The sequence below is a fragment of the Gekko japonicus genome, unplaced genomic scaffold (assembly GCF_001447785.1).
Source record: "Gekko japonicus isolate JY-2015 unplaced genomic scaffold, Gekko_japonicus_V1.1 scaffold209, whole genome shotgun sequence".
In the NCBI taxonomy this organism is placed as follows: Eukaryota; Metazoa; Chordata; class Lepidosauria; order Squamata; family Gekkonidae; genus Gekko; species Gekko japonicus.
The window spans coordinates 1,337,527-1,349,884 of record NW_015172009.1 but is presented as its reverse complement, the minus strand read 5'-3'; the positions used below and the strand labels follow the sequence as shown (position 1 = coordinate 1,349,884).

The 12,358-nt window shown below is 42.1% G+C and overlaps 1 protein-coding gene across 1 annotated transcript in view; it reads right to left on the bottom strand.

The window, feature by feature from the left end:
• The window catches only part of MYOM1 (myomesin 1), a 111,892-nt gene extending 99,728 nt beyond the window's left edge, over positions 1-12,164 (bottom strand). The window contains exons 1-2 of the mRNA XM_015420224.1: positions 12,011-12,164; positions 7,141-7,556 (exon numbers count right to left, since the gene is read on the bottom strand). Of these exons, the coding sequence (XP_015275710.1) occupies positions 7,141-7,523 (383 nt within the window). The 5' untranslated portion in view covers positions 7,524-7,556; positions 12,011-12,164. The remainder of the gene's footprint in view (positions 1-7,140; positions 7,557-12,010) is intronic.
• Between the last annotated feature and the right edge of the window lie 194 nt (positions 12,165-12,358).

Here is a 12,358-nt window from a genome sequence, read left to right as displayed (position 1 = left end):
TATATAGATATATAGATATATAGATATATAGATATATATTGCTTATAGATTCCAATGGTTCAATAGTGATATGTTAAAACATCCCAAACTTAAAGAATAAACATAATCTGGGGTTTTCTCATTTAAAGTTGCTAAAACTCATAAACCTTTCACCTCTTTCTTTGAAATATAAGATTTTGTCATAAATCTTGGACTCTGAGAATTCATTATTATGCCATCCAAATTAAGAAGGCTGATGCAAGAACATCAATCTTCATTTACGACAGCTGGGATGGTCATACCAGTTTAGTTCAAAGGATGATATAAAAACACCTGGCCCAATTAAAACATTCTTTGCTGTCAATTAAATTTGAATTAAAACACCTGTATTTACAACTTTACTTAGTGGCTAACAGTTCAATTCTCCAGGAGAATCCCAAATAATCTTTTCCCCCAAAGATTCCTGGAATGCTAGCAATAATCAATATACAATCATTTGAACCCTGGGTATCCCCTACAAAAACATTCTCTCAAAATTAATCCATGCACAATTAGTGTGGTCCAGTGGATAGAACATGGGAGTAGGGTGTGGGAAATCAAAGTTTTAAAAAGCCACATCTGCCAGTTCTCTGTAGACCATATATTTCTCTGACAAAGGGAGCTTTGACTCTTGAAATCTTATACCTCCAAAATCTTGCTGGTCTTTAAAGTGCTAGTGAAGTCGAATCTAGCTGTTCTCCTGCAGACCAACATGGCTACTCTCTGAAATTATCTATAGAATTATACTCCCTACTATTTTGTTTCACCTCTGTTAAAAGCATGCGGCAGAAAGAAAGAAGAAATTAAATTTTCAGACCATGAATGTTTGCGACGATGTGGGGGGGGGGGGGGGGGGGAGAAAGGTCTTCCCAAATGCATCCAGATAAATAGGAAGCCATCTCTATTTTCATTCTGTTGGAACTTCTGTTCTGATTCATTGCAATGCCAAGCTACATAGCTAACATTGTTCAAAGGGCAGGTGTCCTTCATACAGCAAGACAGATGAAAGCATTTTCCATTCTTACTCGTGATTTTAAAATCCTCACCTATAATAGAATCATGGGCAGGCTACTGACAGAAGGATTCAAGTATCATTTATTTGTTCCTTACAGAAATCTAAAGAGCAACTAATTTCATATGTCTCCTAGTTTCAATATGCTGGCAGCAAAGTATTTTTTGTTATTGTTGGCCATAGTCATAATTCCAACTATTCATGAAATGAACCCCTCTTTTCTCTTCACAAGATATGCTTAATTACATGCACAGCACTAGGAATACATAACAATTAAATATCAAAAATACCTCCCAAAATATAACATAGAGAGCAATTCCTTCTGGTATAGTGGAGCATGGACTATACTACCAAGTCAAGCAGGTCACCAGGATCCCCTTAGAGTTAATCCTACTAAGGTGTGGTCAGAGTTTTCAGTGCCTGCCTCATCTATAGAGCCTGGACTATCTCTTCCCTCTTCTGAGAATGTGCAGTCAGAAACTACACTGATCGCGATCCACAGCAGAAACAAATATTAAAATTGTTCTGCATTATTTCAGACATTTGGGAATAGCCAGAAAACATGTAATCTGCTCCTTTATCCTGGTACATCGCTGTCTAGTATCATTTTCCCAGACAGCAGAAAGGACTGGGCAAAACGGGAAAAGAATGACTGAGCATAATAGGGATGCTGGGAACAGGATCTTCCTGACCAGTGATTAGGTGTTTCTGCCAATAACTGCACCATATAATTGGCTTCAGGAGGGCTTTCTGAGAGTGTGTGACCATGAATATTAGTTGCTACCACAAATCTAAAGCTGTATGTGTACTAGCCAGGCAGAGGAAAGGCTTTGTTTGTATCTGCTGGCTGGTACACAGCTGGCCCTCCTGCAATGATAGGTAGGCAGTGCCAGAAAACAGCCTTTCTTGCTGGGGGCAGAGATAAATGCTCTACTTGTATTAGCCAGCAGACTGAGCTGCAGTGATGGAGGGAAATATGAGCAGATATCAGCCCACTTACCCCAGTGGAGTGTCTGCTTTTAAACAACACCAAATCACATGAGTCAGGGGACCTAAATCCTCCCCCATCTCATATCTTACTCCAATGCTTACTGTCTGGCTGCAGCATTGGAAGTCAGCTGGACTAGTAGAGAAATGTTGAAAGAAATGGAGTACAGCAAAGTAAGGTGGTGACAGGGCAGGGTTCAAGTTGTCCCCAGCTCATTGTCCACCCAGCGATTCAAAAGCTTTGGTGAGTAGATAAAATGGGAACCACTCCTTAGAGAGGGTGGGCACGCCAATCTCCCTTGTGGGAGGGTGTTAGCTGACGGTCGGACGTCCTGGTCGAGGCTTGGAAGGCGAAACAGCTTCTGGGCTACGAAAGAATCCCTGCAATGGATGTTCCGGCCAGGCGGTGGCAGTGTGGCGATTGACATACGGGTCCTGAAGCCTGGCCAACAAGCAGCCCTGTGGAAAACGACGGAGCCAAGCCAGAAGGACGTCTATACCAGGCAGTGATGGCGTGTGCAATTAAAAATGAATATATGTTGTCTTCCCTATCCCCTACAAACATTGTTAGTCCCCTGTCTATACTGAGTAACTGTACATCGCTTTGAGCCCACTGGGGAAAGCGATTAATAAATGGAAAGTATTATTATTATTGTTGTTGTTGTTGTTGTTGTTATTGTTATTATTATTGCTGTTGTTGTTGTTATTAGTCTCTTTGTCCAGATTCTCTGTTTCTGTAAAAGAACACACACATGGAGCTGCCTTATACTGAATCAGACCATTGGTCCATTTAGGTCAGTACTGTCTACTCTGACTTGCAGCTGCTCTCCACTGTCTCAAGCAGATGTCTTTCTCATCACCTACTGCCTGATCCTTTTCATTGGAGATGCTGGGGATTGAACTTGGGACTTTCTGCATACATACAGACTCTCCACTACTGAGCCATAGTCCCTCCCCATGACTCCATCCCAGGATCCTCAGACATGATGTTTTCTCCTATCTACCAGCAATTTGGTAAGGATGACACCATGGATGATGAGTGCAATCCTGGAGAAAGTCACCTTAGTTAGATTGGGGGGAGGAGATTAAGTTTGAGATTTGTTTCCCATTGAAATCAGTGGAAATAACTATCAGATTGGTTTCCTAAAATGACTAGCCTTCTGTCTAATACTGAAGAATCCAACCCAACTTTTTAAAATGACATAAGACCTGGCTTTGAATTATACTCATGTTTGTTTTGCACACTTCTGACAGACATATATGGGCAGTTTGGGTCTAACAGAGATGATGGAGACAGACAGAACTTCCAGTTCCTGATATATAATGCTAACAAATGCACAAGGCCTCTCCTTTTCTCTTATACTGACACAGCATTTGGAGAGTTTTTTTTAAATGCATAATAGACCATCATGTAACAGAGTAACTTTGTTCCATGTGTTGGGTCTGATCATCTGACAGTGGCGTATCCTGAACTCTGAAGAGTCAAGTTGAGAACATGACAAATATTGGCTACAATCCATTAACAAGTTTAGAGTGCATAAAGAGCTGTGCAAGACATTCAACACATTGAGAAGCATGCTGAGTAAATTCCAGTCAACAAAACCTTGATGAACATTTTGTACAGTCCAAATTATCCCCCCACTACTTTCTGCAGTATAATATTGGAAGCACATAAAAAGGTAAATGCAAATTTCCCATAGACTACAAAATTATGGACAAAGTAATATCAATATATATAATTCTAAGCATAGTCCCATCTGCAGATATTTAAATCTGTGAGTTGGGGTGATGTAGAGAAGGGAAATTTTTGACAACAAGATTCACAGGAAAATGTGCATAGTTTGAAAAAATGAAAGGGGGATAAATAGTCCCAAAGAGAGGACCATGGTATCAATGCAAACACAGACAACATAAATATACTATCAGCAGAGATGAGGAAAAGCTCAGGCACCGTGCTGCATTCCACCACTGCTGCAGCCTGCAGAATCCAGTGACTTGTACAGAATCCCAACAATTATATTCTTAAATTTTGAAAAACAATCTTCTTGTCCTTATGGACTAGAAGAAGTGAAAATGTGCTGCTTAAGGCTTAGAAGCCAGAAAAGATATGGACAGTATTTCCAGTAATCAAGAAAAGGACCACCATCTTTACTTGTTGCTCAGCTGAGTTTCTCCATACCACTACTGACTTTTGAAAAATGCACTGCTATGGGGAGCCCTTCATAATCCACCTCTGCACATCAGTAGCTCTCTGTTTTATAATAGCCACCATGTGAAGCAATTTGAGTGGCAGCTGTAACATATACGTTGGCTTTGGGTCTTAAGGACAGACTAATTAGGAATCAAATGACCAAGTACTCCCTCTTCGCCACACCATCATTGCACTCCTTACGATATTTGCTGAGTAAGCAACATCTTATGACATATGGAAGAGGACATCCTCAATTACACTCTTCACCTGCTGGAGCAATAGGTCTCCTCTGACCAATGCATAGAAGAACTGCAGTGTCTGGCCATAGATGATGATAGCTACATTATCATAAAAGCCAAAGAGCAGAGGTGAACCCTGGTAACTCAAAGCTAATGATGGGGAGAAAGGAAGTTCTGCAGAATGGCCAGAAAGAGCAAAGATTAAAGATGCAACACTAATCCTGAAGCTTGAATTTTCATCAAGCATGCATTTCCCCATATAAATTAAGAAGTGTTTTTGAAATTAACTTATCAAAGGGTTGGAGCTAAAGAACCTCATAAAGAGGTTTTTCTTAAGATCTTTCCCTCCTCTTTTCTTCTACGCACCCCTGTGCCACCAAAACAAATCTAGGGAGGGAAGCTACCATGGAGATTGGGGAAGGAAAAACGCACAGCAGCTTCTTACCTGGAAGCCCCTTTGCCAGTGTGCTGCAAAGGCAGCTCCAGCAAGAATGAAGCTTCCACAGAAAAGCAGTGCTGTGTGGAAGTCTTTCCTAAGGGTTGGAGCAACATGGAAACAGTGTGGGTGCAGCACACAGAACTATTGTTTGTGTGGAAAGTGCTCAGGAACTCTGCCCATTTCTACACCAGGAAAAAAAGTCATCACGCAGAACACCCTTGATGCCAACCTCTAATATTTTGTTTCCAAAATAATCGCCGTTTAACTTTGAAAACTCACCATTAATGCTGTTTGCTGAGGCTGAAATAACTTGGCTAGTTTACAAAGTACATAGTCATAGTTTCACCATCAGCAGCAATTAAATTATAAAGGTCACATTCTGAGCACTTAAACCCAAGTCATCACGTGCCAGCCTAAATCCCAATCACAACAAATGAGGTAATTACTTTTAACAAGATTCTCTTTTGAATCTGTTGAAAGACTTTGAACATTGGAATATGATTGCCCTGGGGACTGGGTTTCTACCACCAATGACACCCTGCTTCAGTGACCAAACTATGTTGTTTTCTTAAACAATACAGGTGTCACAGGGTTGCCAGCTCTGGGTTGGGAAAGACCTGGAGATTTTTTGGGGGGGGTTGGAGCCTTGGGAAGGCAGAGTTTGGGGAGGGGATAGACTTCAGTTGGGTATAATGTCATAGAGTCTAGGGATGGGCACAAACCACATTTTTGTGGTTCAGTTCGTGGTTCATGGCTAAACCACAAACCTAATGCACTGATATACCGGTTCACGAACCAGACCGGTTCATATAAGTTCATGAGCCATTTAGTTTAAACCCCTGCTTTCTGTTCCCTGAAGGTGTCATAATGGCCCCTTGCTCATCTTCCAGTGTTAGAAGGGCCAGTGAAGGCCAAAGTAAACATTACAGTTTTTAAACAGCATTCCCCACAGCCTCACAGCAGCCGCAGAGAATGGCTTCTAAAAAAGGGGGGGGAGCCCAAGTGTGGGGGAAGGAAGGGCTCCTGCAGTATCTATGCGTGTGAAGCAGCAAATTGAGAGAACTGCCCCCAGCATGGTTTTCATGTGGTAAATGGCTAGAGGAGAAGCAGGAGCTCTTCCCCCTTTTGTGGCACCATTCTGAGCCCGTGTACACTCTCCTTTTAAAAGAAGAAGAAAAAGACATTTCCCATAGCGGATGTGTGGCTGCAGGAAATACACGTTGGGACTGGGAAACCCAGGGAACTGGATCCAACTCTTTAAATACTGTCACACTGAGTTTGTCCCTGAGAGCTGCTGACAGCTAATGTAATACAAGGCATTAAGGACATGAGGTAGAAATGTATTTGTATATTCATATTTCTTTATGACATTGGACAGAACATTTTCACATTTATCACCGCTGCTTCAATTTCCATGACTTCAAGTGTAGCACTGCTTTGGTGCCAAACTAGGCATTATATGGTACAGAAATGTACCACTCTCTCCAGATGGAATGCAGCCATGAGATATGTTAACAAACCACATACATGGAACCTGCTTAACCCCACTTTTCCAGGCAAAATCCTCCTCGCAAGCTAATATTCCACTCATGGAAAGGACGGGGAAGATATATATTTTTCTTATCAGTAGAAAAGGAGTTTGGAGAAAGATGAATCAGAGTAGGAAGACAGCAGAAGGGAAGAGGGTATACAGTCCCTCCTGCTGTTTCTCCACTTTTAGCCTTCCACACAGGCTTTTCCTTAAAAAAAAATCAAGAGACCGTGACACAGGTCTGCTGTGTAACGTACAATTTGGACCTCAGAAAACCAACAAAAGAGGCAAAGCTGGTTTTACACACCAAGTTCTCCTTTAAGCTATGCCTACTTTGGAAGAAATGTAAAGCAAAATGTAAAATTAACCAAAGAAGATTTAATTGTTCCAGCAAATAGATGCATGTAGCTGCAGGTTACAGAATGTGATCTTGGTCTACCTGAACAGTTTCACATGAACCTGAATTATACTGAGTCAGACCACTGGTCTGTCAAGGTCACTATTTTCTGCTCTGACTGGCAGCAGCCCTCCGGGGTCTTTGACACCACCTAGTACATAACCCTTTAACTGGAGATTCCAGGATTGTACCTGGGACCTTCTTCATGTGAAGCAGATGCTCTACCACTGAGCTACTGTCCTTTCCCCCAAATTAAAGCCAAAGGGATCTTTACTACTGCGTTCAATGGGCTGTTGTTCCACTATTAGTCAAAAAAATTATCCTACCCTTGATATGTTTCGTATCCAAGACGGTAGGCTTCGGCTTTCTTATTGACCAACTCAGATCCAAGACGGTAGGCTTCAGCTTTCTTACTGATTGATTCCGATCCTAGACTGTAAGCTGCTGCTCTTTTACTGTGCACTGATGATCCATGGGCGTAAGCTTCAGCCAGATCATGGCTGGATACCATAGACTGTTGGTCATAAGATGCTGAACCATGGTGGTAGGCCAATGCAGCTGCCTGACTGTAGGCAGAAGATCCATGAGTGTAGATTGCAGATTTGCTTTTCTCTTCCTTTTGGTACTGACTTAGAGTGGACTCCAGCTCCTTGTGGCGATACCCACGATCAAAATGTTGATGATGTCTCTGGTAAAATGGTAATGACATCCTGGATTCCTTTCAGCTTCCTTTTACTTCACGCTTGGAAAACACCATTAAAAATATGCAGTTGTTAACCAGCTTATAATATGGATTTCAATTACAAATGCCAGAAGATTTCAGTAAATGTACATAATCCATCACATATTGAGGCTGCATAAAATTAATACGTAGGAAAGATTATGTGTGGGAGTAGTCCGTGATAACACAAGACAGGGAAGCCTGGGACATTTTATTTTATAGCCAGGAGAACGGAGAGCTTGTATCAAAAGAATTTATATGGGTTCTGTGTGCTACCTTGAGTTCTGGTTGAATTATTCATAATTAATTTGTCAACATTAACAGAAACATGAACAGATAATGGAGTGCCAATCAAAGTAGTAGTGAGTACTCAGCCATCTGATCTTACCTACGGTATCTGCTCACATTTTTTATTGAAAAGCCTCCCTTAATGCCCCTAAGACAGTGGTTTCAGTTTCTTTCCACTGGGAATGAAATGGGCAGTGGCATATGCCACAAGTTGCCTATGTGAGGCAGCTGCCTCTGATCTGTTTTGACCTGAGGCCAAATAACAATGTGCCTCAGAGATCTGTGTGATGGCCCAAGGCAGTCTGGGGCATATTGTTAGTTCAGGCCCAACCCACCAGGTCAGAGATACAGTATGCTGTCTCCAACTTGGTCAAATCCAGCACCAAGTGAGACCGATTTCACACAAGAGCTGCGCCGCAGTCGCACCTCCCTTTGCCCTGCTTCTATTGGTCAATTTCCCACTCGAAGCCGTGTGACCACATTTTGACCTGCAGCTTCGCCCGATTTTTCCCGCGGTTTCGTGATTTTAAAAAACCAGGATCACGAAACCGCGGGGGAAATCGGGTGAAGCCGTGGGTCAAAATGCAGCTGCGCGGCTTCGAGTGGGGAAATTGACTAATAGAAGCGGGGCAAAGGGAGGCGTGACTGCAGCACAGCTCTTGTGTGAAATCGGTTTGAAAGTACATCTCAAGTGCCCTTCAGGTGGCAAAAGGGGCTTTCCGTTCAAATGGGATTTGGCAGTAAGCACTGTTTTTTCTTGCTGACTGAGGCCTCTACCGAGATAAAGTGTTTCATAAAGCCAGGTGGTGCTGGGCTGTGCTCTCATACCAAGTGGGGATCAGGAGAATCAGAATCCAGTGCAGGACAGTGCTCAGGGACCAGGGAAACCTGGGTTCAAATGCTTCCTGGTGATCTTTGGCAAGCCACCTCTCCCAGACTAATGTATCTCACGGGATTGCTGCTGGATATGGCAAAAACAATATGTGTTGCCCTGAGCTCCTTGCTAGACAAGCAGGATAAAAATATAATAGACAGAAACAGTGCATCTTGTCTTCAACCATGCCAGCCCAGACAACACTAGAATGCCTCTTAAAGGCTGCGGTCACACACACTAAATAATCCACTTTCAATGCACTTTCAATGCACTTTCAAACTGGATTTTGCCAGTTCACACAGTTTGAAAGTGGATTGAAAGTGAATTATTTAGTATGTGTGACTGCAGCCAAAGTCTCCTTTTTTACTTTCAGATATTCTTTGAATGTGAGAAAGGGGAAGGGAATGTGACTGCATTTGCTGCCTCATACCTCATATGAATACTGAAATGGGGCCTATACAATTGTATGCCTGTAGGCCTTGTTGCTACCTTGCATGGTGGTGGGTAAGGATAACCCTAATTCTCTCATCCATGCATTCGAAGAACATCTGAAAGGGGTTTAAATGCAAAAGACTATAGGGTTCGCTTTCAATTTATGTGTCCCTCTGTTCCTCTCTTTTCTGCACCAAGCTAAGGGCCTTCCTTGGCTAAACTGTCTCAAGGTTGGTTTTAGAATTGTTTTAATTGTTGCTTAATCTATGGCCGAGTTCAGACTGGCAATTTGAAGTGATAGGGAGTTGTGACGAAGAAAAAACAGAATAGACCGGGAACGGTTTGTTCCCGGTATTCCCGTTTACACTGCAGTGACTGAAGGGGGAGGATACCGTGGAGGAAGCGCAAGGGAGCGTTTGCACTGTCGCCCGCCCCTGGCGGGCTGTTAGTGTGGTTTTTGTACTCGGCTGTGTGTGCCTATGCGCATGGGCACATCAGCAAATAGGGCAGGATCGACTCCACACTTCCACTCGGCACGCCGGAGCATTCCGGTCATGCGCATGTGCGCATATGCACCTGCCGTGGAACCAGCTGGCACCTATTATCAACTGCGGGTTGTTCCCGCCTTAGCAGCGCTTGCGTTCACACTCAGGGAACCGGAATCAATGCGCTGTATACACGGTTTGCTACCACTTTAACATGGTATCTTTTAAACTCAGGAGGGAAGCGGCACAAGACGGTTTGAGTACGGCTGGGGGACGCCTGAAACGTGTGCCTGTGTGAACCCACCCCTTTAATCCACTACTGAAACGCTCCTCAAATGTTTGCCTACCGGGCCAAATTGCCAGTCTGAACGCGGCCATTATTTTACATTTATTGTAAACTCTATGCTGATTTTATGTAAGCTGCCCTGAGCCGGCCTTGGCTGGCAGGGCGGGGTAGAAATTAAATAAATAAATAAATAAAATAATAAGGTTCAGCAAAAGCAGGACTGAGAAGTTTTACAGTGATATGAGGAGGATTTGGCATGCACACAAGCCTTCAGTGCTCATATTTCCAGATATCCATGGCATATTTTTGAAGTTAACAGCAAACGTTTGTGTATGAAGGCATAAATATAAAATTGTACCCTTTGAGAGCTTGATGTCTTCTTGTGGAATATATAAAAAAGACTTGTCACAAATATGGGAACTAAATATTGGTTTTATCCCTTGTGACAACTCTTACGGGAAACCCACAAGAAATACCCTTATAAAAGGTATGGTTAGCTACTGCAATTTCTATTTGGTATGAATAGATAGAGCAGGACTGTTTATTAGAATTAAAATAAAATTTGCCTTAGGATATATCATAAAAATAGGATAACTTTCATAAAAGTATGATACAAATCTGAAATAGTTACAAACATATTTAAAATTTTAACATATTCAGAATTCTGTTTGTGAAAACACAAAATCAGAATCTATTTTTTGGTTCCAGGCTGGGGATTCCAAAAGTTTATTGTGTGTAACTATGGCCATTTAATACATTTGGAAAGAGCCAAGTTCTGAATCTAGGATTACCAACCTCCAGGTGGGGCCTGGACATTGACAAGAATTATAACTGATTTCCAGATTACAGAAATCAGTTCCCCTGGAGAAAATGGCTGCTTTGGAGGGCGAACTCTATGGCATTCAACCTTGCTAAGGCCTCTTCCCTCCCCAGACTCCCCCTCCCCCATGCTCCATCCTAAATCTCCAGGAATTTCCCAACCTAGAGTTGGCAACCTTTTCCAAATCCATTTGCTTTCTACCACAGTTTGAAATTAAATTTTGCAAGGCAGGCATTTTGAATGTTGGTGATCACATTTGAAGTATGTGAATTCAAATTCCAATTTCAATCCTTCTTATGTCTGTAGATAGATGGATAGATGGATGTTACCATTTCTATACTCCTAATGCCGTTATAGTCTGGCTACTCTGATATGCTGAAGAGGCTACATTAAGGATCAGCAACAGTCCAGCCTAATTTCAGTAGTTCTCAGCTGTGAAGAGCCACCCACATTTGTTTGTGAGCACCTGTTGACTCTAACAGGAAAGTGAGCCCCAGTTAAGCCTCTTGCACCTGAGGATAAGTTCTCAGAATCCCACCAACAAACTCCTGCAGTGTTCAGTTTGAACAGTATTATTCATTCTATGAATGCTTTTAAAAAGCCCTGTGGTAATTGCCACTACACAAATACAGAAACATGTACAGTGCAGCAGAAATAGAGATTGTATTTATAATCTAATTCTACAAGTAGAAACAAGTGCTTACAGTATTAAAAAAACTGAAATATCGAAACTCAAAAAGAATCTTAGCTCTTTAGTTAGTACATGCAGAGAAATTCTGAAGTAAATAAACACCACACATGCAAACAGAAAGCATTCTAAGGATAATTGTAACATTCTCTACAGAGAAACCTACACACCAAAACTTTCTTGTACAGTCATTCATTCAAGTCTCATTTGAAAAGTACTTCAGCTATCTATTTTGATTGCTAAAATGGTGCAAGCCTATGAACACTTTTCTTAATGTACTTTGGATTCTGAGAAAGCCCCATTGGACAAAAGGGGACTTACTTCTGAGTAGACTTGCTTAGGATTGGTCCCTAACAAAAAAGAGCAGAATTATACCCTTCTAAGCCCATTAATTTATAACTCTGTTTAGGATTGCTCTGTCAGTCTCTCATGTTGCTTTGCTTTGTCTCTGAAGCTTGATTACATTTCCTCCAACTTGCTATCACATCACTCCCTCGCCCTTTGCTGAATTCAAAGAAGAAAAGGGCAAATATTGGTCCACATTTATGATATACAGAGCCAATTTATTTAAGAAATAATGTCTCTGAACAAGGCATACTTACCAGGAGCCAAGCTAAGAATGATTAAAAAATGTCACTTGTGAAGTGGATGAATGGAAGGGAGAGAGAAATCCAGCAAAAGTTGAATCTAGTAAAGTGGCTGACAGGATCAGGGCTAAGGACAGGGCTTCCTGGTCCAGAACAAAAATAAGGCCTGAAGTCAGTGGAATGTGAAGGCAACAGTCCCGACCTTTTATGGCTGGGAAAGCTGTTAAATATAGCAGCAGCAAAGAGGGAGAGAGGCAGAGAACTATCTTTGTGGAAAGATACGATGACAGCAGCTACAATCTCTCTCTCTCTCTCTCCCCCCCCCCCCCCTCCCCCTCCCCCCCGTCCCCGGCTTTTACGCCT